General features: G+C 42.0%; 1 protein-coding gene across 4 annotated transcripts in view; it reads right to left on the bottom strand.

Annotated features, from left to right (window-relative positions):
* The window catches only part of Mettl9 (methyltransferase 9, His-X-His N1(pi)-histidine), a 47,407-nt gene that overhangs the window by 12,776 nt on the left and 12,381 nt on the right, over positions 1 to 22,250 (bottom strand). For all 4 annotated transcript variants that reach the window (XM_042282949.2, XM_076551642.1, XM_006980331.4 and 1 more), the window contains 3 exons: positions 18,620 to 18,810; positions 12,873 to 13,082; positions 8,221 to 8,405 (listed from right to left, as the gene is read on the bottom strand). In XM_042282949.2, coding sequence (XP_042138883.1) covers positions 8,221 to 8,405; positions 12,873 to 13,082; positions 18,620 to 18,810 — 586 coding nt within the window. The remainder of the gene's footprint in view (positions 1 to 8,220; positions 8,406 to 12,872; positions 13,083 to 18,619; positions 18,811 to 22,250) is intronic.

Raw genomic sequence — 22,250 nt, 5'->3', positions numbered from 1 at the left:
TGTAGTTGCCCATAGAGGCCAAAGGAGAACATCAGATTCTCTGAAACTGGAATGACAGGCGGTTGTGATCTGTCCAATGTGGGTGATGGGAACAGCACTCTTAACCACTGAGCCGTTCCCCTCCCTCCCTTTCTGACACAAGGCCTCGTACAGCCCATGAACTCATCTTTCTGCCTCCATACTCCAAAATGAACTTCCTACGGACTCCAAGGGCGAACTCCCTAAATCGGAAACTACCAGCTTAGGCAAAATAAACGAACTTCTGAACCAGACGGCAGAAAAAGGCAAGTACTAACTCCATTTAGGAGAGCAGAGTACTGGGTGCATGTGCCATTCATTTCTGCCAGTGACTGTGCTCTGGCACTGTTTCCAAGAGACAAATCTCTAATGTATTAGGACTGAATTCTAATATGCCTTTCCCAAAGAATGAATGCAACAACTGCCTCAAAGTTGGATTTTAAACTGAAATTCGGAGGTTATTTTCAGAGGAAGGACCTCTATTTCCAACATCACACACAAGAGGGCCCAATACTCAGTGAGCACTGGCTGTTCTGCAAAGTCAGCCCAGCACTCTGTCCTTGACTTACACTGAACTTGCCCTAGCCCAACCTCACAATGTCTGTATCTTCATGCTTCTACATATGCACTTGTGTGAGTTTGCAACATACTATGAAGATACAGCTCAATAGAATGAGCATGGTCCTGGGTTCAAGCCCAGCACTGTAAAAACAAGACAACACACACAACAGCTCAGCGACGCACACAAAGCCTGCCCTAAGTCCCAGTTAGTGATCTTTCCTTCTCTGGTCCTACCATACTTTGCCCTGTCTCTTTACATTACCCCAGCATTGCCTGGTACAGCTACACTCTGTAACAGAATCACTAGCAGCACAGTGCTCATTTATCGAGGTATATCCGCGGCCTGGCTCTTCCCAGCACACAGGCCTTCAAATGCCTTTGTATGAATGCGACTGAACAATAATTCTATTTTAAACCTCCTTGTGTTTCAACTGAGATGAGAAACACTTCACTCCCACTGACTTTACTCCAGAAACTACTGTCTAAGTCCTTTCTTGCTCCCTGAGCATCCAGAGAATTTTCCCTATTACATACTAAACTGCAGCCTCCCATATGACTGGAGACTCCCATGACAGCGAAGACGAAATGAGACACATCTTAGTCGGTTGCTGTTGCTGGGACAAAGTGTCATAGGCCTTGTGGCTTATAAGCAGCAGCAATGTCTTTTTCAGAGTTCTGGGGGCTGATGTGGGTTCTAATTAGGTCCCTCCTCCAAACTGCTAAAGGCAGAGTACGGGCTCTGGGACCTCAGCACAAGACACTGACCTAGTGAACCCCATCACCTCCCAAAGGGCCTACCTCTAAGACACAGCACAATGGTGGGGAGGCTTAACAGAGAAGAGGCAGATGGATCCAGAAGTCTTCTATCTTTACCCTCTACCCTGAATTGCCTACCAAGACATGCCAAAGGGGTTTTCAAAAAAATTAATTCCTTTTTCATCTTTGTAAGGAATCTCAAACCTGTGACCAATGGGAATATAGCTGTGGAGTCACATACACCAATGGAGAACTCACTTTGAGACAGTTAAAACGCAAAATGAAGCCTTCAGATTCTGAATGCTTTTGTTATAAGTTTAAAGCAGACTAAAAGACACTGGCAAATAATTCTATGGGAGGAATTGTGAACAAGTATGATCAATAAAGTCACAAATAAAAACAGTTAAGAGAATAGGATAAACTAGAACAAATCTAGCATGGATCAAATACCAGAAACCAGACCCATACAGTTGGCCACTGTTTAATACATGATAACCCTCATAATAAACCCCAATGTGGGTATTAGCCACTTTGGGAGGGTGAAGCTCTCAGATTACTAAGAAGCCAGGCTAACCAATATTTCAAATTCAAACAGAGGTTAGCCCTCTGATATTAAGCTCTTTCCACAAAACAGACTGGAAGTCCTCCTTGTTTCTATCTGAGTGAGTGAGTTTTAGACTAAATGTCTAACCAGGAATAGTGGGTATGCCTATAAATCCTAGCATGCAGGAAGCAGAGGCAGGAAGACAAACATAAATTTGAGGCCACCCCAAGCTACATAGCAAGTTCCAGACCAACCAAAACTATATAGCAGGACACTATAATAATAATAATAATAACAACAACAACAACATAATAGTCTTAATTTAATCAGATCATGACCTTATAAATGAGTAAGAAAGCTGCTAGCAGGCTATTTCTGAAAAGCACAGGCCTCACATAACAGTTTAACAAAACAATATTATCAAATTTTCAAAGAATAAAACACAGAGTATAACATTCCTAATTATTTTCTACAAAATCAGCAGAACAGCCGAGCAGAGATGGCACACGCCTTTAATCCCAGCACTCGGGAAGCAGAGCCAGGTGGATCTCTGTGAGTTCAAGGCCAGCCTGGTCTACAGAACAAGATCCAGGACAGGCACCAAAACTACACAGAGAAACCCTGTCTCGAAAAAAACAGCAGAGCAATGATATAAAACTAAGATAATATCCCCCATAAACATAAAGATCAGCTATAGACAATTTACTTATCAATAGTAGTAATGCTATCTATGAGGCACTGTGGTCAAATCTGTAACCGTATCTCCTCAGGCTGAGGAAAGAATATCCTGAGTTCAAGGCCAGCCTAATAACCTAGTGAGACCCTATCTCAAATAAAAATTCAAGGGTGAGGGGACGGAGCTGGAGAGCAGTTACTGCTCTAACAGGGATAGGAGTTGGGCTCTCAGCACCCATGTCAGGTGGCTCACAACCCCCTGTATTCTGACTCCTTGTCTTTTAGCCTCTGTAGGCACCTGCACTCATACATCCCAATGCATGTACATAAATCAATTTTTAAAAATTAAGAGACAGCAAGATAGCTCAAACTGTAAAGGTGCTTGCTGCCAAGCTTGAAGACCTCAATTCTTGGGGCCCACAGGGTAGAAGGAGAGAACCAAGTCCCACAAGCTGTTCTCTCACTTCCACGAGTATATCTCCCACCATGCATACAAGCAAATGAAGCGATTTCAACAACGTGAACAGCTAAAGCTGTGCTGCAGTGCAGAGTACTTGTACAGCACATGCAAGACTATGGCTCCAATCACTAGAACTGAACAAAGAGGTAATAGGATCAACGTTCATGGCATTTTCTTTTTTAGTTGTTTTGAGACAGGCTTTCTCTGTATAGCCCTGGCTGTCCTGGAACCTGCTCTGTAGACCAGGCTAGCCTCGAACCCACAGAGATCTGCCCATCTCTGCCTCCTGAGTGCTGGGACTAAAGCCATGCGCCACCATGCCCAGCTGTTTGAAAGACCCTAGCCCTTCAGGCTTATACCCCCAAGCCTCAGGAAAAGAGAAACTTCAAGCACCAGGAAATGAGAAACTAAAAATCTAGTTCCAAGGGCAACCTGACTTAGCCATTGTTCAATCTCCCCTGCAACCATATAACAATGTAAAGAGATTTCTGTTAAGAGATGTGCTCAACTGTGACTGGGATAGTTGCAGGTGTTCCAGGAAGGACCACTGTGACCTTTGTGTAAACTCCACTCCTGCCCTGATACCCACCTTGAGGTTTCAGGAAGAATGTACCTGTTGACGTAACTGTACCCCCTCTGTGATCACTCTGTGATCAGACCATGATCTTGTGAAACAAAATTGTATAGGAATTGTAATCTTGTGGGTTTTGTGGGTTTTTCCTTTAAAAGCCCTCATGGGGCTGCAGTAAGATGTGACTCTTGCTCTTGGGAGCAGAGAAGCCCTTCTGTACAGAAGCTTAATAAATCCTCCTGCTATTGCATCAACTGGACTGGAGTCTGGGTTTTTGGGGTGCCCACTTGAGACCCTAAACTTTGGGGTCCAACACTGTTCATGGCATTTTTACTTACAATGTTTATAAATACAAGTGCCACAGAACAAAGTAACACTGTCTTAAAAAGGCCTCACAGGCAATTCAGTATGATCATCCCCAGAGATGCTGAACACTCAGATATAAAATTTAATATTAACTCCTAGATTTGTAAACTCTTAATAAAAAATAATTTTTTTTTAAAGATTTATTTATTTATTATGTATACAGTGTTCTGTCTGCACATATCCCTGCAAGCCAGAAGAGGGCATCAGATCTCATTACAGATGGTTGTGAGCCACCATGTGGTTACTGGGAATTGAACTCAGGACCTTTGGAAGAGCAAGCAAGTGCTCTTAACCTCTGAGCCATCTCTCCAGCCCCCCCCAAAAAAAGAATTTCTTAAAAAACGTGTCAACGCCATGCAGTGGTGGCGCACTCCTTTAATCACAGCAGTCGGGAGGCAGAACCAGGCGGATCTCTGTGAGTTCTTGGCCAACCTGGTCTACAGAGCGAGATCCAGGACAGGCACCAAAACTACACGGAGAAACCCTGTCTCAGGGAAAAAAAAAAAAAAGCTGACAATCTGTGTAAAGCAGACTTACCTGGAACTCATTGTAGACCAGGCTAGGCCTGACCTACTCTTAGAGCTCCTGCCTTGGTCTCTCAAGCACTAGGCTTACCAGCTAAATCATCATGCCCACATTTTTGTTACTGACAATGTCAAAGCTGACTGCTAGTGTCTGGCCTCCTTCCTACAACAGTAAATGCTAACAACCACATTGAAGAAGGAGAAAATAATCTGCAGTTTGTTAAACTCCATATGTCAATGTTTCCACCATGCTCAACTGCAATGACAGTCCTAGTGAACAGGCCATTCACTGCATCCACTCCGTGTGACAGTCGGGTCCCGTGAGTCAGTCTGAGCCGGCCCAGCACACCCTACATCCAGGTCACTTGCCTCAAGTGTGTTCCTAGATATATTTCAGGGGAAAAGTATCTAAAGTATTCCTAACAGCTTCTATCCGCATACATGTGGAGTAACATTTGAAGAACATTTAGGTGATCTAAAAACAAACAGGGACTGGAGTAAAAAGAAAAGATTTTTCATTATATACCCTTGTGCAAGCTGCCTGAACCATTTTTACCAGGAATGATTTTGCATAAAATTATGATTTTAACAAATTAATCATGTTATTAAATTTTCATTTGTACAATGTAATTCTCCTTAATTACATCCTTTTCCCTGATCACGTCTCACCAGATTATCAACCCGTAATGAAGATTAGGTGAGGGTACCAAGTAAAGAGATTAAAAAGAAACACAGTCGAGGCTGGATAGCAGAGTCAGGTGGAGCTCAGAAGTTAAGAACAATGGCTGCTCTTCCAGAGGACTCAGGTTCAATTCCCAGCACCCACATGGCAGCTCACAACTGTCTGTGACTCTAGTTCCAGAGATTCAACACCCTCGCACAGACAAATGTGCAGGCAAAACACCAATGCACATGAAATAAATAAATCTTTAAAAACAAAACATGAGACTGCTTCTTCTAAGTTAGTCTATACAACAAAGTGGTAATTAAATGCACGGCACTGACACACTGACTGACACACACACACACACACACACACACACACACACACACCAAAAAACCAAGAGTAATCATTTCACCTATAATTGCTTTTTGTTAATTAATTAAGCAAAGCAGGCTAAGCACACTCAGGCACCCTCACAACAAGCCCACCGCGCCTTGAAGTCTCCAGTCTCACAGTTTCCCATGGAAATCATCAGGGTCTAATTAGAGACTTGGAGAAAGGAAGCAACAGCAATAACATAGTGCCCGGACAATCTGCAGAAGTTACAGGTCAATAAAGGTCACCCCTAGCAACAAGGCTTTGTCTCAGATTTGTAATGTGTCACAGGCCAGACTCCACAGAGTCCACAGGCAGCTCTGGACACCCACAATCAAGGAGCTTGTTCTCAGTCCTAAGTGAAGACTGCGCTCTAGTTTAGCCTGACTTCCTTTCAATGTTTCTTGTCAGAAACATGAGGAAATGAAATTTGTGGTTAGATTGATGTTTCTTCCTCCTGCTTTTCCACCTCCTGCTGTGCCAGGAAGCAGCATTAAATTCTATCATGTGGTTGCCCATCAGGACACAGGAAGCCAGAGCCTCACAACTCAGTGACTAGCGAGTGCAGTGCAGAAATGGAGCCAAGGCTTCATCACAGAGAGCGAGCGAACGGCACTGCAGCGGGGTCAGATGGGAGGACACTTGCTCGTCTTTTCACTGTGTAACATACACATGACATGCACATAGATATGACACGCACACTTGCAGCAGGCTGAAAAGCCATTCAACAACAGGAACGTAATGTACAGAGAAGGAAGATCGGGGAGAGGACAGCTATTCCATCCATCTTCTTCCTGCCCTCCTATGTCTCCAGAGTTTCTATCTTCAAGCCTGGTATGGAGGCAAGCACCTGTAACCCACTTCTTAGAGGCAGAAAGAAGCAGGAGAAGGATTAGGAGTCGAAGTTATCCCCAGTTACACAGCTAGTTAAGGTTACTTGAGATCCAGCCTCAAAACCAAATCTAGGAAGAAGGCTCAGTGATGCAGAGATGACTTAGTGGTTAACATGCTTCTATGCAAACATGAGACCTGAGTTCAGATCTCTAGCACCCACACAAGAGACGGGTGTGGCAGCATGGAACTGTAATGGGGGGGGGGGGGGCGGTGACAGGCAGCTATCTGGGGCTTGCTGGCCAACCAGTCCAGCTATGAAGCAGCAAGTTCCAGGTTCAGTGAGACCCCATCTCAAAAACTAAAGATGAAGAGCAACAGACAGACAACTGTTGTCAATGTCCTTTGCCTGCACACACACACACACACACACACACACACACACACACACACACGGAAGGAGGGAGGGAGGGAGGTGGGGGGAGAGAATTTCCTATTTCCCAAAGCAACAATTTGGGGTAAACTTAAAGACAAGCATTAAGTACAATGGGAGAACCCTATTATAGTGACCTCCCTGCAATCCCAGCATGTGGGAATCTGAAACAGGAGGATCATGAGTTTCAAACCTGCTGAATTTTGGGAACCTGTCCCCAAAAGAAGCAAGCAAACAAGAAACAATGAGGGGGTTAAAAAAGGAGGGAAGGAAGGAGGGAAGGAAAGACTATGACCATGGGTGAAAAATAAGGACAAGAAGAGAAGAATGGAATGTGCAAGCACCTTAATTAAAGGGTTTTAAAAAAAGATTAAAAAGTTTAATATAGCACCACATAAATCCTAGCACTGGAGAGAGAGGCAGGAGGATCAAAAAATCAAGGTCATCTTTGGCTATATAGTAAGATTAAGGCTAGCTTGGGCTACATGAGACCCTGTCTCAGGGGGGAAAAAAGAAATAAAAGACTAAAGATTTTTAAAATATTAACATGTACAATAAGTAATTATATATTTGTACATTAATTTATCAAAATGGAGAAGAGAGGATTAAAACCGTAATTTTCAAGACAACCTTAAGTGCAAACCACAGCAGCTGAAGTATGAATTACTGTGACATTAAGTTACAATGTCAGAAGCCATAGTAAATCTAAGTGCCAGCAAAAAGCCCATCTCTTCAATCAATATCAATGAAGACCAGCAGCGTTAATTTACAAAATCACATGACAAGGGTTGGAGAGAGAAATGGCTTCAAAGTGAAGAACATGCACTGGTCTCCCAAAGGACCCAACTTCCCAGCCAAGCAGGGCAGCTCCAGGCCCTAGGGATCTGATGCCATCTTCTAGCCTCTGCAGATGCTGTACTCACATGCACAAACACACAGAGACAAATCTAAAAATGGAGATAAAATTCATTTTTTTTTTTAAATCCTGTTACTCAAAAACATGATACATATTGGAACAAGAATATCTTCAAAAGAGAACACTCATCATTTTTAGTCTGGGACAAGAATTATAAAATGTAAAACAAAACAGCCATCACATTTAGCAAGTATCTACTAGCAGATTGAAAAATGTAATTCACTGCTTGACTTGGCTTATAAGCTACTGGACAAATGGCTCAAGCACCGTTTAAAGACACAGAGTACAGACACAGATGCACTGACCCAGCTGAGTATCAATTATTATAGTGCAAGGGGAGTACTAGAGGGCTATACAATCTGTGTTAAGATAAGCATTAACCAAGGTGATTTTATACATGGCTAATTGTATTATTTTAAATTCTAGGCAACTAAGAAACACTAGACAACATTTAGTTGATCATCGCACAAAACCAAAACTACCAATAGATAACCATTCTGAGAAGAGTTGGCCTGTCCACACTTACCGTTTTCCACATAGGGATGAAAGGGCAAAACCAAAGCAAGAATGACCCTGCCTTGGGTGGGCTCCAAAACACTTCTGATATCTTTTAACAATGTCAGGGGCTGATCACAACGATCCAGCAGATTTAAGCAGCTGATGACATCATACTGGAACCCTGTATTCTGCCATTCATTTATACCAAGCACTCTGGAAAAATCAAAACGAATTTGGTTAATATTTCTCCCACTTAGAGACAGCTTTAAAAATAACTATGATAGGCAGAGAATGATGGCGCACACCTTTAATCCCAATACTTGGGAGGCAGAAGTAGGTGGATCTGTGAGTTCAAAGCCAGCCTGGTCTACATAGTGAGACTCTTGTCTTGAAAAAGACAAAACAAAAAACTGAGATGCCAATAAAGGTTTTAACTTTGTCTTCTAAATCAATGTGGATTCAAAATATGTACCTATAATTTATATTTACAATTATACAAAAAATAGATAAGAAAAAAACGGCAACTGTGGAGGCCAGAAGTCAATCTTGGATGTCATTCCTCAGATACTATCCATTTTGAATTTTTTTAAGACAGAGTCTTCCATTGGCCTGGCAATCAATAATTAGGCTATGCACGGCACTGAGCCTGGGGTTCTCCTGTATCCATCTTCTCAATGCTAGGATTATAAATTCATGCCACTACACTCAGCTTTTCACATAGGTACTAGGGCAATGCATTTAAGTCTCATGTTTGCATGCCAAATACTTCCCCAACTGAGCTAGATCCCTAGTTCATGATATTTTATCTTATAGCTTTCTTTCAATCTGTCTGTATGTCTGTCTGTCTGTGTCTCTATCTATCTACCTATCTATCTATCTCTCATCTATCTGTTTTTTGAGATGGTGTAGCTTTCTTTCAATCTATCAATCTATCAATCTATCAATCTATCAATCTATCTATCTATCTATCTATCTATCTATCTATCTATCTATCTATCTATCTATCTGTTTTTTGAGATGGTGTATTACTATGTAGCCCTGGATGGCCTCAACCTCCTGCTTCTGTCTCCCAGCACTTCGAGATTACAGGTATAAGCCACAAAACAAGTCATTAACCAGCTCCTCTGCTGTACAGGTGTCTATCTGCACTAAGTATCTCCTACAACATATACAGCACTAGAGCTTCAGAAGCATTTTGTCATCTTGAGACTACTACGTAACGGTTTCAGAAGTGGACTGAGTTCATCAAGAAAGAGTTTCAAAACACTATTGTGCAGGCTCTGCCTTCAGGACAAAATGTCATCAGTTCCACCATAAAACAATGTAGAAAATATGAAAGAAATACTTGTAAATGCCTTAGCCAAATAATTTAAAAATCACAAATTACTCATTTGATTAAATAAAACTATAATCTTAGGTCTACAATGAAAGAAAAGCCAGACATGAAGCAGCATGTTTCACCAAGAAAACATCTCACGCCGGGCAGTGGTGGCGCACACCTTTAATCCCAGCACTCGGGAGGCAGAGACAGATGGATCTCTTTGAGTTCAAGGCCAGTCTGGGCTACAGAGTGAGTTCCAGAAAAGGTGCTAAAGCTACACGAAGAAACCCTGTCTCAAAAAACCAAAAAGAAAGAAAGGAAGGAAGAAAAGGAAAGGAAAAAGGAAAGGAAAGAAAAGGTCTTATTCAATCCACCTCAAAATCAGCTGCAGGACAGCAGTTTCTAGGTTAGGAATTTTAGAAAATAGAAATACACTCTCTGAACCAAAACTTAAGTTTTATGTTGGGGCGGATGAACTTGTGCTGACAGCAGATCAATCTCATCCTTATTTCATTTTCTAAAGTTCTATTTGTAAACTCAGTTCCATTCTTTAAGATACATTAGTAGCTGTACTCAGACTGCCCAGGAATCCTAATGAGTTGGAGTTTTCTTTTATGACAAAGTGAAAGAAGTGTATTGTCTAAGTTCACAATGTAGCACAGAAATTACAAATTAGAGCCCCTCCTAGCATGTTACTCGGGTGAAGAATCCCGGCCCTGTAATCCATGTAAGGTGAGGGAAAACCTGGCAATTACTCCTTGAATAAGCCCTGCCAGTCTACCCAGCTAAGCATGAATGACCATCTGTACATTCCATTCTCCAGTATCTTTTCATTAAGAAAAGTAAATTTAAGCTACTAATCTCTCTCCAAGACCAAGCATTGTTTTGTTTGTTTTTATTACATTTATGTCTATGTTTGTACCACTGCACATGTGTGGGAATCAGAAGACAACTTGTAGAATCGGTTCTCTCTCCCACACCATGTGGACATCAGGGATCAAATTCAGGCTTAATATTTGGTAGCAAGCTCACCACTCACTGAGCCAACTCACTAGCCCTGTTTTGTTTTAATTAAGTAGGAGATATGGGGACAGATTAGAAATCCAACATGACAAGCTATCATTATAATAAAAGCCAAAGTACTCCAAGTTTTGATATGAACTTCTAATAAGAGGGGTAATGCATTTTAATTATTACCAAGTAGGTCCACCAGGGCACAAACTTGAGGATGAAACCAAGGAAGGCTATGTAGTCATTCAAACTCACGTCTATGGGAGATCCTTCAAATATAACATCCAGCTTTTTAACACTGCTGTGAGAAGGGTTGAGTTCCTATCCATGACTCAACTTCTAGGACCCAGCTGTGCCTGACCACAGCACAAACGACACTCCTCTTCCTTCCATTTCAAGTCTCATGAAATCTGTACAATTTTTCCTTCCACCACCACCCTTGGTTTGCCCCTTTTCTAGTCTAAAACTTTCCATGTTTTCCAAATGTTCAATCTGGTCCTGCTCCACCAAAGTTGCAAAGATGCTATAACTAGGGTTAGTCTAAGTAAAATCGTGACAGGAAAGTGAGTGAGGACGTAATTTCTGTCCAAGGCTTCCAAATATCCCGGAGGCAGGTGCCACCGCTACACTGTGTAAGCAGTCAATACAGAGAAGTCTCTGAACCCACAGACTCCATACCTAATAAATACGCTTCCTAAGTCTCTCAAGCACCAGGCAGTCTGCAAACTGAACTTGACACTTTACAGACAGCTGTTTGGGTAGGGGCTGAGGTCCAACTACTGTCAGGGATGTAAAGAAATTGGTTAGTGGGGATGTAACTGGTGTAGGTGCTACGGAGAAGGTACAATGAATGCTCAAAACTTTACACATAGACTTAGGGGGCTGGAGAGATGGCTCAGCAGTCTGGAGCACTTGGTGCTTTTGTGGAGTACCTGGGTTTGATTCCAAGTACCCACAGGATGGCTCACAATCATCTGTAACTCCAGTTCTAGGGAATCCCAACACCCTCTTCTGGCCTCTGTGGGTACCAGGCATGCACATGGTACACAGACATACATGTAGTCAAAACTTTATACACATAAAATACATTTTTTTAAAAAAATTAAAAACCATAGACTTAACATACGATCTAGCAAGTCCACTTTTAGGCATATACCTAAAAATGAGAGCAGGGGCTTAAACAGGCACTTATATTACTCACTCACGCATTACTCACAATGGCTGGAGGCTTGAATGAGAACGGCCTCAATAGGCTCATAGATTTGGATACTTGGTCCCCAGCTGGTAAACTGTTCAGGAAGGGCTAGGTGTGGTCTTGTTTAGGGTGGTGTCACTGGGGGTGGAATTTGAGGTTTCTTAAAAGCTCATGCTAGTCCCAGTTATCTCTCTGTCTGCGCCATAGTAGTTGTCTCAACAGGTAAGCTCTCAGCTACTGCTCCAGTGTCATGCCCACCATAATGGCCACAGACTCACCCTATGAACCTGTTAGCCCAATAAACTCTTTCTTGTGTAAGTTGCCTTGGTCACCGTATCTTAGCACAGCAACAAAAAGTAACAAGACAAATGTTAGAAGCAACCCAAACGTCCATAAAATAGACAGTGTGGAGTAACTGTACAATAGTGTTATTCAGCCCTAAGAAAACTGAAGTACAAGCTACAACATAGATGAACCACCAAAACAGTATGCTAAATGAAACAAGCCAGTCAAAGGGCTTTCATGAGTCTTCCTCTGATTCCTAAAATAAGGCACACAGAATAGTCAAATTCATACAAAGGAGAAAGGTGATTATGGGCTGGAAAGAAGGAAGAATCAGAAATGACTATTTGAAAGTGTCATTAGGGGAGCTGGAAAAATTGTGAGGATGGATGATACAAATGAACCACTACCACTGACCTAATGATAAACTTAAAAATGATTAAAATGGTATATCCTATAGTATATATATTTTACCAATTTTTTTTTAAAAAGCATACAAAACATCTGGACATGCCAGATCCTACCTAGAGGACAGGCCCTCACATCTGACCACCTGTTCCAAGCTCTCACTCATGTTATTTTCCTTGTGATGCCAAGTCCTCTGCTTCAGAAAAAGGCTGCCATGGAAAATTCCTTTTCTCTGGTTTCTCACTGATTTGTGTTTAATTCTTAACCATGGAAAACTGTTCCTGATTCTTATCACTGGGATATGTGCAAAGGTAGAGTGCTGGCCTAGCAAGCACAAGACCCCGCATTCAATCCCCAATGCCACACACACATAGAACTGTAAACATACATACACATACTTTAAAGAAATCCATCTAAAACCAAGATAGACCCAGTACCCCCAGCACACCTCTACAACTGGTACCTGTATTTCTTCTTCTGCAGCTGCCAGATCATCGTTTCAGAAAGCTCAGTGGCATAAATTTCTTCAAAATGAGGGCTCATGATTTTTGTGACTTCTCCATCTCCAGCACCTAAGTCAAGAAGTCTATGAGTTTTCCAGTCTGGATTAATTTTAAGCAGCCTCTGAAATTGATCTGGTGAAAACACAAACATGGAGCCTCTTCCTAGCAACCTGGGGACAAAGGATAAGAGTTAAAGTATACACATATTAATATTTCTACCTACACACAGAGCAAGCAGCACCAAAAATTTCTGACTTTATGAAATGTATGTTTAAAATACAGCTTATCTTTTATGGCTAAAAGGCAAATTCACTAATATATCATGTAATCATGATTCTTTTTTAGTTGCAAATGATACTCCAAAATACATGGGGATAGTAAGAGGGAAGGGAAGGAGAAGTAAAGAAGAAATTAAACAATGCAAGTGAGAACCGAAGTCAAAATAGGAAGAAAAGGTGGAGGGAATGGCAGAGATGCCAGGCTAGCCGAGTCAGACCAGAGTACTAGGCAGAGGAGTCAAACATGCCTCTTAGGAAGACAGACTCAACAGTGGATGATAGGAAAAGAACAGCTTTGTATAAAAGAGTTTTAAGATACACTGAAAATAAATTTAAAACATTTTAAAATGAAAAGAACAACCCTTGCAAGATCAGCCAACTGGCATTAAGGAAGTGGGTCCATATTCAGACAGGTTGTTTTACAGTTAGCTGAGACCTATAATTTATTAAAGGTCCTACAAAAACCTTCAGACTGATAGTACTGACTGGAAAGATAAAATAAAAAGAGACTGACCGAGGTGAAATGGAGACCGAAGGGGCCCTCAGACAAGCAGGTGCAGCTCAAGCAAGCCTCCAAGGTGTGCTCCCTTCTTGCTCCTAAACCCTGGTTTGTCTGGGGCAGGAATTCTCCAACTTCCTATAAACAAAACAACCTTTTCTTCAAGTGAGGTGAAACTCAGACAGCACAAAATCTAAGGAGCTATTCTCACTGCAGCGGGCCAAGAACTGCAGCTACCAGCTGCCCACTCTGAAGATGTTCTCTCCAACCTGAAGAAACTTGATGCAGCTCCTCCTCAGATCCTGGAAAACCACTGCTACCAGAAGCAGAGAAAGCTGCACGATTCTGTCCCTTTCTGGAAATACTCAGAATGTAGAATAGGCTGACTGTTCAATGACTGTGAAAATGTAGGCAACACGGTGCTTGTAGTAAGACCAGCATCAAAACCAGTAGTAAAAAGCATGGAGTTGATGCGATAAGTTCCTTCTCTTCTTTTGCCATGAAGACCATAAGAGAGTTTAACAAAATTTAATAATATATTTACAGTAAATCTTGTGCCTCACACAAATGCAGAAAGACTGAGGAGTAGGAGCCAAGAAGACCCCAGGGACCGCTAAGCATGTTGGGAGAACTTTTTACAAAGAAAGCCGTTCTCATAAGAGACATAACTAATCCCCACTGTTTCCACTGCTAGAAGAAAAACAAGCACTTGTGAGAAAGGGACTGAACTTGCTGAAATGGCTGTACAAAATCCACACAGGATCCAGTCAAGCAGAAGGGCTCCAGGAAGCCTGATGCTGACACTTCTTGCCACAGAACCAAAATAAGTCACAAAATACTTTGCCTAAAATTTTCCCAGCTATAAATCATGTTTCCCAAGCCATCTCCCTGGGATGTGAAGAAGCCTGGCATGATATTATAAAATTATAGGGCTAGGGGTCATCTGAGGTCAGAGCTCACAAAATTAACACACTAAAGTCTACATTTAAAGACACCAAAAAGAAATGAGGGAAATACTACCCTATCTGCAAAGAACATGAGCAATGGGGGCTCCAGAAAAAAAGACAGTATCAAAAAGAGTCAACCAGCCAGGAGGTGGTGGCGCACGCCTTTAATCCCAGCACTCGGGAGGCAGAGGCAGAGGCAGGTGGATCTCAGTGAGTTCGAGGCCAGCCTGGGCTACAGAGTGAGTTCCAGGAAAGGTGCCAAAGCTACACAGAAAAACCCTGTCTCGAAAAACAAACAAACAAAAAAAGTCATCCAATGCTGCCCTGAAAAGCTAAACTTCCTACAATGTTTAGCCAGCACAACAGAATCATCCAAGTACATATGGAGACACTGGCCTAGCATGATGTCAAGTCTTCTGGGAAACACTGTGGAGAAAGAATGCTGGCCACTGTTTCTATTTCTAGTCCTTCATAATCATCCCAGGTTCTCTAGCCAAGTCTCTCTAGACTCAAGTCTACAGAGGAGGTGTGTCTCTTCCTTATAAACTGAAAAGAAGCTGGGCAGTGGTGCTGATATACACCTTTGATCCCAGCACTTAGGAGGCAAAGGCAGGCAGATCTCTGTGAGTTCAAGGCCAGCCTGGTCTACAGAGTAAGTTCCAGGACAGCTAGAGCTACACAAAGAAACCCTGTCTTGAAAATTCAAAATTAACTATTAATTAACGTGTGAGTGAGTGAGTGAGTGAGTGAGAGTGAGTGAGTGAGTGAAGAAAGAAAGAAAGAAAGAAAGAAAGAAAGAAAGAAAGAAAGAAAGAAAGAAAGAAAGAAAGAAAGAAAGAAAGAAAGAAAGACTGAGAAGAGCTATCAATCTCTCAAGGGATATAGCTTAGTGGTAAATAAAGAATCCTTGTCTCAATTGTATGAGGCAGTAAAATCCCCAGTACCACCAATTTTTAAAAAAAGAAAAGGTATTCTTTTAAACTGGGTGTAGTGGCACATATCTGTTATCCCAGCAATCAGGAGTTAGAGGCAAGAAGGTTGCCACGACAAGTTCAAGACCAGCCAGAGACACTTAGCAGAACTCTATTCAAAAACAAAACCAAACAACTCTCTCTTTACTTGGCCTTCTTTCTACCATGAAGAAGTTTGATAAATCTTGGTTCAAGAAGGTTTCACCCTAACTATGTAGTTATTTCTATCGTAAAGAGTACCACTACATGGTGAAAAACACCAGTGGGTTCTGAGTGGAGAAGAGGAGACAGGGCAAAAGGGAAGAAAGGCAGAGGCACTAAGTTTAATGGGGAAGGCAGGGAGGGGAGCACAGTAAGATGGATCAGTAGGTAAAGGTGTCAAACCTGACTACCTAAGTTTAACCCCCAGGCCCACACGTGCTATAGAAGAATCCTTCTGTACACTGTGTGAATATATGTCACTATGATTGGTTTAATAAACAACCTGACTGGCCAATAGCTGAACAGGATAAAGTTAGGAGAGAAAGCCAAACTGAGTATGATAGGATGAGGAAGGGTAGAGTCAGTGGGGTCACCAGGAAACTCAGAGGAGGCAAGACACGCTGGAGGACAGGTAAGGCCACGAGCCATGTAACAATACATAGATTAATAGAAATGGGTTAATTTAAGTTGTAAAAGTTAGTTAGTAATAAGCCTGAGCTATCAGCCAAACATTTACAATTAATATTAAGTTCCTGTGTGGTTATTTGGGAGCACTGCCAGGACAGGAAAACTCAACCCACACACTGTGGGAGAGAATCAATTCCCACAATTTGTCCACTACCTTCAAACTGGTATGCCCTGGCACATGCACATTCACATGCATACACACAATATACCCGCAATAAAAAATATAATAATAACTGCAGAATGAGCAAGGCAGACAGTACAATATGCAAAAGGGACATATCACTGAGCTCAGGAGCACAGGAGCTTGAGGCCAATCTGGGCAACCTATAAAGGCTTCATAAAAACTAAAGGGTAGAGGCAGAAGAGTTACAGATAAAGGAAGGCAATAGTATTTACTAATTATATTGCCTTTTTGATCAAACTACCAAATTCTACAGTAAGGAATTTCAAGTGAGTTCCCACAGGTAGAGGGAAAAGGAAGTAATTTAGTTTGAAACTTCCAGAAATAATGAGCTGATGCAAGCACTTTTTCAAAAATTGTTTATTTATTTATTTACTTGTTTGTTTATTTATTTATTTTATGTGTGTTGGTGTTTTACCTGCGTGCATGTCTGTGTGAGGGTATCAGATCCTCTGGAACTGGAGCTATAGACAGATAGCTGCCCTGTAGGTGCTTGGAATTGAACCCAGATCCTCTGGAAGAGCTCTTAAATACTGAGCCATCTCTCCAGCCCCTGTAAGCACTTTTTTTTTTAAAAATCTATTTATTTATTTATTATGCATACAGTGTTCTGTCTGCATATTTTGCCTGCACACCAGAAGAGGGCACCAGATATCATTACAGATGGTTGTGAGCCACATGTGGCTACTGGGGATTGAACTCAGGACCTCTGGAAGAGCAGCCAATGCTCTTAACCTCTGAACCATCTCTCCAGCCCCCTATAAGCACTTTTTAAAGAAAAGACTCCCATCTTTTATCACTTTCAAAGATATAGAGAACACCCATAAAGAATCTCTGTGCAGTGGCACACACCTTTAATCCCAGCACTTGGGAGGCAGAGGCAGGCAGATCTCTAAATTTGAGGCCAGCCTGGTCTACAGAGTGAGTTCCAGGACAGCCAGAGCTACAGAGAAACCCTGTCTTGAAATATAAAAAATTTAAAAATAAAATCTCTGCAAGGGTGACACACATGATTTCCAAAGGAAGAATGAATGGCATAGAGCAGAAAAATCGGTTTAACCAATTTTAGGAACATCAGACCAGGTTGGATAAACTCCACTCCCAGTACAAAATCACAAGTGTTTGCTTCAGCAAACAGACACCAAGCTCACCTCAACAAGAGAGAAAAAAAAGTCAGAGCCTGGGACGTGGCTTGTGGTGCCTGAAAACACATCTGAGAACCTAAGGACAGACTGAGGATCCAGACGTTCAGCAGAAACTTAATCCAAACCTCATGGGAAAAGAAAAAACCGGGCACAGTGAGGCCTGTTAGGCACCATGACTGACTGCCAGAATTTGCCTTTCTCCATTGTTGGGCCTTGGGTGTGTTTAAAATTTAACTAAGAAGTGATAAATGATATTTATGAAGTCTTTTCTGTAGCTATATATGAAGGAACCAAACTTCCTGGTGAGCCTAGACTTTACTTAAGGATAAATGCCAGATCCTTCAAACACACTGCTGCCTACTGTTGGGTTGAATAATCAGATCCCTTCCAAAGACTTGCCTGTGGAATGTGGGCTTAAGGCAGAGACCTTCCTCTTCAGCATAAGAGCCTCCTCCACTTGAGGGCTTGGTCTCAAAGTCTTTGCTACTCCAAATCCCACAGTTAGCAGCCTGACACCAGAAGTTTGTTAAAAATGCAGATCCTCAGCCAGGTGTGGTGACACATGGCCTTTAATCCCAGCACTTGGGGGCGGGTGGGGGGTGGGGTCAGAGGCAGGCGGATCTCTATGAGTTGGATGCCAGTCTGGTCTACAAATCGAGTTCCAGGACAACTAGGGCTGTTACACAGAGAAACACTTGTCTCAAAACACAGACTCTTGGGACCAACCAACTGATAACCTACCTTTTAACACCATCTCCTGGTGGTTCCTATGTACATGAGAGCAGGAAATACATTGAATGAAGTCTCCCACCACAGAAATACAAGCTAATAAAGCTAGTTGCACAGTTATAATGAATTTTAAAAATCTAGGTACACAAGGCCCCTTAGCGAGCCTTCTGTCAAGGATTTTAACAAGCAGGAATGTTGTGGCTAAGGTAGTATCTAGAACAAGGTAACTTCCCCTTTCCTTTTTTAAGCCAAAGAATAACAGGGGTGGGGATTCTAATATTCACTTACCCGTTGATAGATGTTCTAGACATAAACAGGCTAAAAACAGATGATACAAAAGAATGATAGAGTTGGATAAATAGCCAGCCAGATTTCTCAATGCTGTTGTTTAAGAAGATCTGTGTTCCTTGATCAAGATAACTCTGAACAAAGACAGACTGAAGTGATTCACATAACTTCTCTCTGTTGCACACATACCACTAGGGGAAGAAAAAAAGGAAGATTAAACATAGTTGATGTAACACCTAAGAAATCTAACAACAAAAACCAGAAGCCTAAAATCTAATCTAAGATCTTCAAATATAATCTCACAGCTCTGAGGGCAATCATCAATCATCTTCTCTGCCCACACGCCCCACAAAGTACAGAATTCTTCAGGTCTGACCTCTCACTCCATTCTCATCACCCAGCCCGCGAGGTGGAGAGGAAGGGGAGAGGCGTTTTCAGGTCATGGAGCACAGGAGGCGGCAGAACCAGATCATCAGCCCAGGTCTTAGAAACCCTGACCCAGGGCTTCAGTCACAACACACTTAAGTCAGAAGACCCTTCTTGGCTGAGATTGACTCAGCATCACAAGGATAAAGGCTAGCATCATTGTGTTTAAGTGAAACATCATATAATCCAGAGATGTACCTCAAATCTGCCAACCAAATTAGCAGCAAAGTGAGCAAAAATCAGTACTCTGGAAAACGGATCAGGTTGCCTGTCTTTTTCAGAGAATTAGGAAAAGAGACCTTTGGATATCTTGGGGTGTGCTTTAGCAGTGTGTCTGCCAGCAACCCTTAAGAGCTCAAGAAAGGTGAAGAAGTTCCTTGAGCTCACTCTGCAGACAAGGAGACCAAGTGATGCACACTAAGAAAAGATCTCTAGGAACAGGGTCCAGCCAGAAAATCATTTTGAAAACAAGATTCTACAACCACAGATAAAGTTAACCTTCAAGGGCTAGGTACATAGCTCAGTGGTTAAAAGCACTGTCTGACCTTGCAAAGGACCCAGATTCAGTTTTCCAACACCCACATGGCAACTCACAACCATCTGCAACTCTAGTTTTAGGGACTCGAATGCCTTCTTCTGGCCTCCTCAGGCACAGCATGCACGTGGTGCATGTATATACGTGCAGGCAAAACACCCATATGCATAAAATAAAAATATTTTTGCTTATTTAGCTAGCCTTCCAAAACAAACATTTCCCATCTCCCTAGAGTTGGTGTAGCAGAAAGGTGATAAAGTAGATTGCACGGCCTTCAGTGTCAGACCCACAAGCAGTCCTAGCTCTGTAAGTCCTTTGTGAGCTCTGACAAGTGACTCTTTCCTTAGGAGACAAGTGTGATGCCACCAGTGTCCACCTTGGTAGGTACTATGAGGATTAAATAAAAACACTGAAGTCAAGTCAGTACAGCACAAAGCACCCAGTAGATACCTGTGGAAGCAGCAACAGTGAGTCTTCTAATACAGATACCCACAAGTCCTTATCCCAGTGGGAAGACTGCAGAGACGGCTACTTTTAGTGCATTTTTTTTTTTTTTTTTTTTTTTTTTTTTTTGGTTTTTCGAGACAGGGTTTCTCTGTGTAGCTTTGCGCCTTTCCTGGAGCTCACTTGGTAGCCCAGGCTGGCCTCGAACTCACAGAGATCCACCTGGCTCTGCCTCCCGAGTGCTGGGATTAAAGGCGTGCGCCACCACCGCCCGGCTAAATTTTTTTTTTTTTTTCATCTTGGCCAAACTGTTTTCTAGGTTTGTTTTTTTTTTTTTTTTTTTTTTGGTTTTTTCGAGACAGGGTTTCTCGGTGTAGCTTTGCGCCTTTCCTGGAACTCGCTTTGGAGACCAGGCTGGCCTCGAACTCACAGAGATCCGCCTGGCTCTGCCTCCCGAGTGCTGGGATTAAAGGCGTGCGCCACCACCGCCCGGCTTTAGTGCATTATTTATTAGGAAACTACTAATTCTTCCAAATAAGGAGTCTACTAGCCAAAAGTGACTTGCTTAACCTTGACAAATCTGACCACTTACCAGCACTAAGTATCCCATAACTTCCTGCACAATTAATGGAGCAATTTTACAGTCATCCTACACTTACTAAATGCTGAGTACAATCAGTCTTCCTGACACTAACATTAAAAGAAACCAAATGTAAGCCAGTAAAAACATTCAAAAGGTCACAGTAAATGTCACTGATTCATCCTTTATACACCCTATACACTCCCAACTTTCTCATTCTTGACTACTCTGTCAAGAGTATTAACTTGCTATTTAAACACTGTTACCAAAACTGCCTGGACTTTACCTAAAACTCCTTGTTGTCTCTGCCCTATAGTGACAAGCTATAAAATGGCTTAAATTCACAGCCTACACTTCTCTCCTTGGACTGGAAATGTTCTTGCTTAATCATTTACTAATCCTTAAAACTTACTGAGCCTGAAGCTGTGCCCCAGTACAGCTCATAAACCATTTTTATTATACTCATGACCTTGTGCACATTCTGAACCCTAAACTCTGAGTTACTCTGACTTTATTTTTTACTCTGAAATGACTAATCAAGTTGAAACCCAGCACCTTGCTAACAGGCAATCAGGAGCACTCAATGTGGGCAAGAAGTCATCCAACTGAAAACCAGGAGCTAAGAACTGCTTGGCATCCATTTGTAAATGAACAAGAATAACCATGGAAGTAAGCAAGAAATGACATCATTAACTGGTATTATTGCTTTCAAGCACCATGAAAAAAATCTTAAATTTTAATAGCATGTTTCTCCATTCATAAATACTAACACATGTGGTTGAACCTTGACTGCCACAGAAGTTTTCTTACAAAAGAATCTATGCTGTTTGAATAAGAACGGCCCCCATGGGCTCATATACTTGAATGCTTAGTCACCAGAGAGCGGTACTATTTTAAAGGAGGAAGTGTGTCACTACAGGTGGGCTCTGAGGTTTTAAAAGCCCGTGCCAAGTCCAGAGTCCCTCTCTCGGCCTGCAGATCAAGATGTAGTTCTCAGCTACTGCTCAAGCGCCTGCCTGCCACAATAATAATGGATTACATGGAAAATACTAGAAACTGTTAAATTATACATTTTAAATTTTCTGTGGGGACTGTGGAGATTAGATGATCTAATCAGTTGATTAGATGCTTGCCTTGTGAACATGAGGACCTGAGTTCAATACCCAGAACCCAAAAACCTCTGAAGCTGGAAGCAAGTCCTCAACTGAATATTTTCTTTCCTAAGAGTTGCCTTGGTGGTGGAGCCTTCTTCACAGCAACAGAAAGTGACAGAAGGTTCTTAGTAAATGAAATATGCTGCAGAATAAAAAGGAGTAAAGCTCTTCTCTGTGAAGGTTTCCATGTCCCTCCTGGCAAGTTATGTGATACAAACCTCCAGTCCAAACAGCACTGATCATCATTACCATAGAGCAGAAACAACTCAACTGTCCATCAACTGATGGGTAAAAGTGCAGTGGATGCACACAAGGGAACAGTATCTAACCACAGAAAGAATAATGTGCAGGCTCGTGCTCCTGAGGATGAGCCTTGACAACACACTAAGGAAAACAAGCCAGTCACAAGAGGTCACATACTGATAGTTCTGCCATGATACAGAAATCCAGAGACAAAAAAACAGATTCTGTGGCCCAAGCCTTGGGCAAAGA

Source organism: Peromyscus maniculatus, chromosome 1 (genome assembly GCF_049852395.1).
Source record: "Peromyscus maniculatus bairdii isolate BWxNUB_F1_BW_parent chromosome 1, HU_Pman_BW_mat_3.1, whole genome shotgun sequence".
Lineage (NCBI taxonomy): Eukaryota > Metazoa > Chordata > Mammalia > Rodentia > Cricetidae > Peromyscus > Peromyscus maniculatus.
Note: the sequence above shows the minus strand (reverse complement) of the source record. Positions and strands in the feature narration are given on the sequence as shown.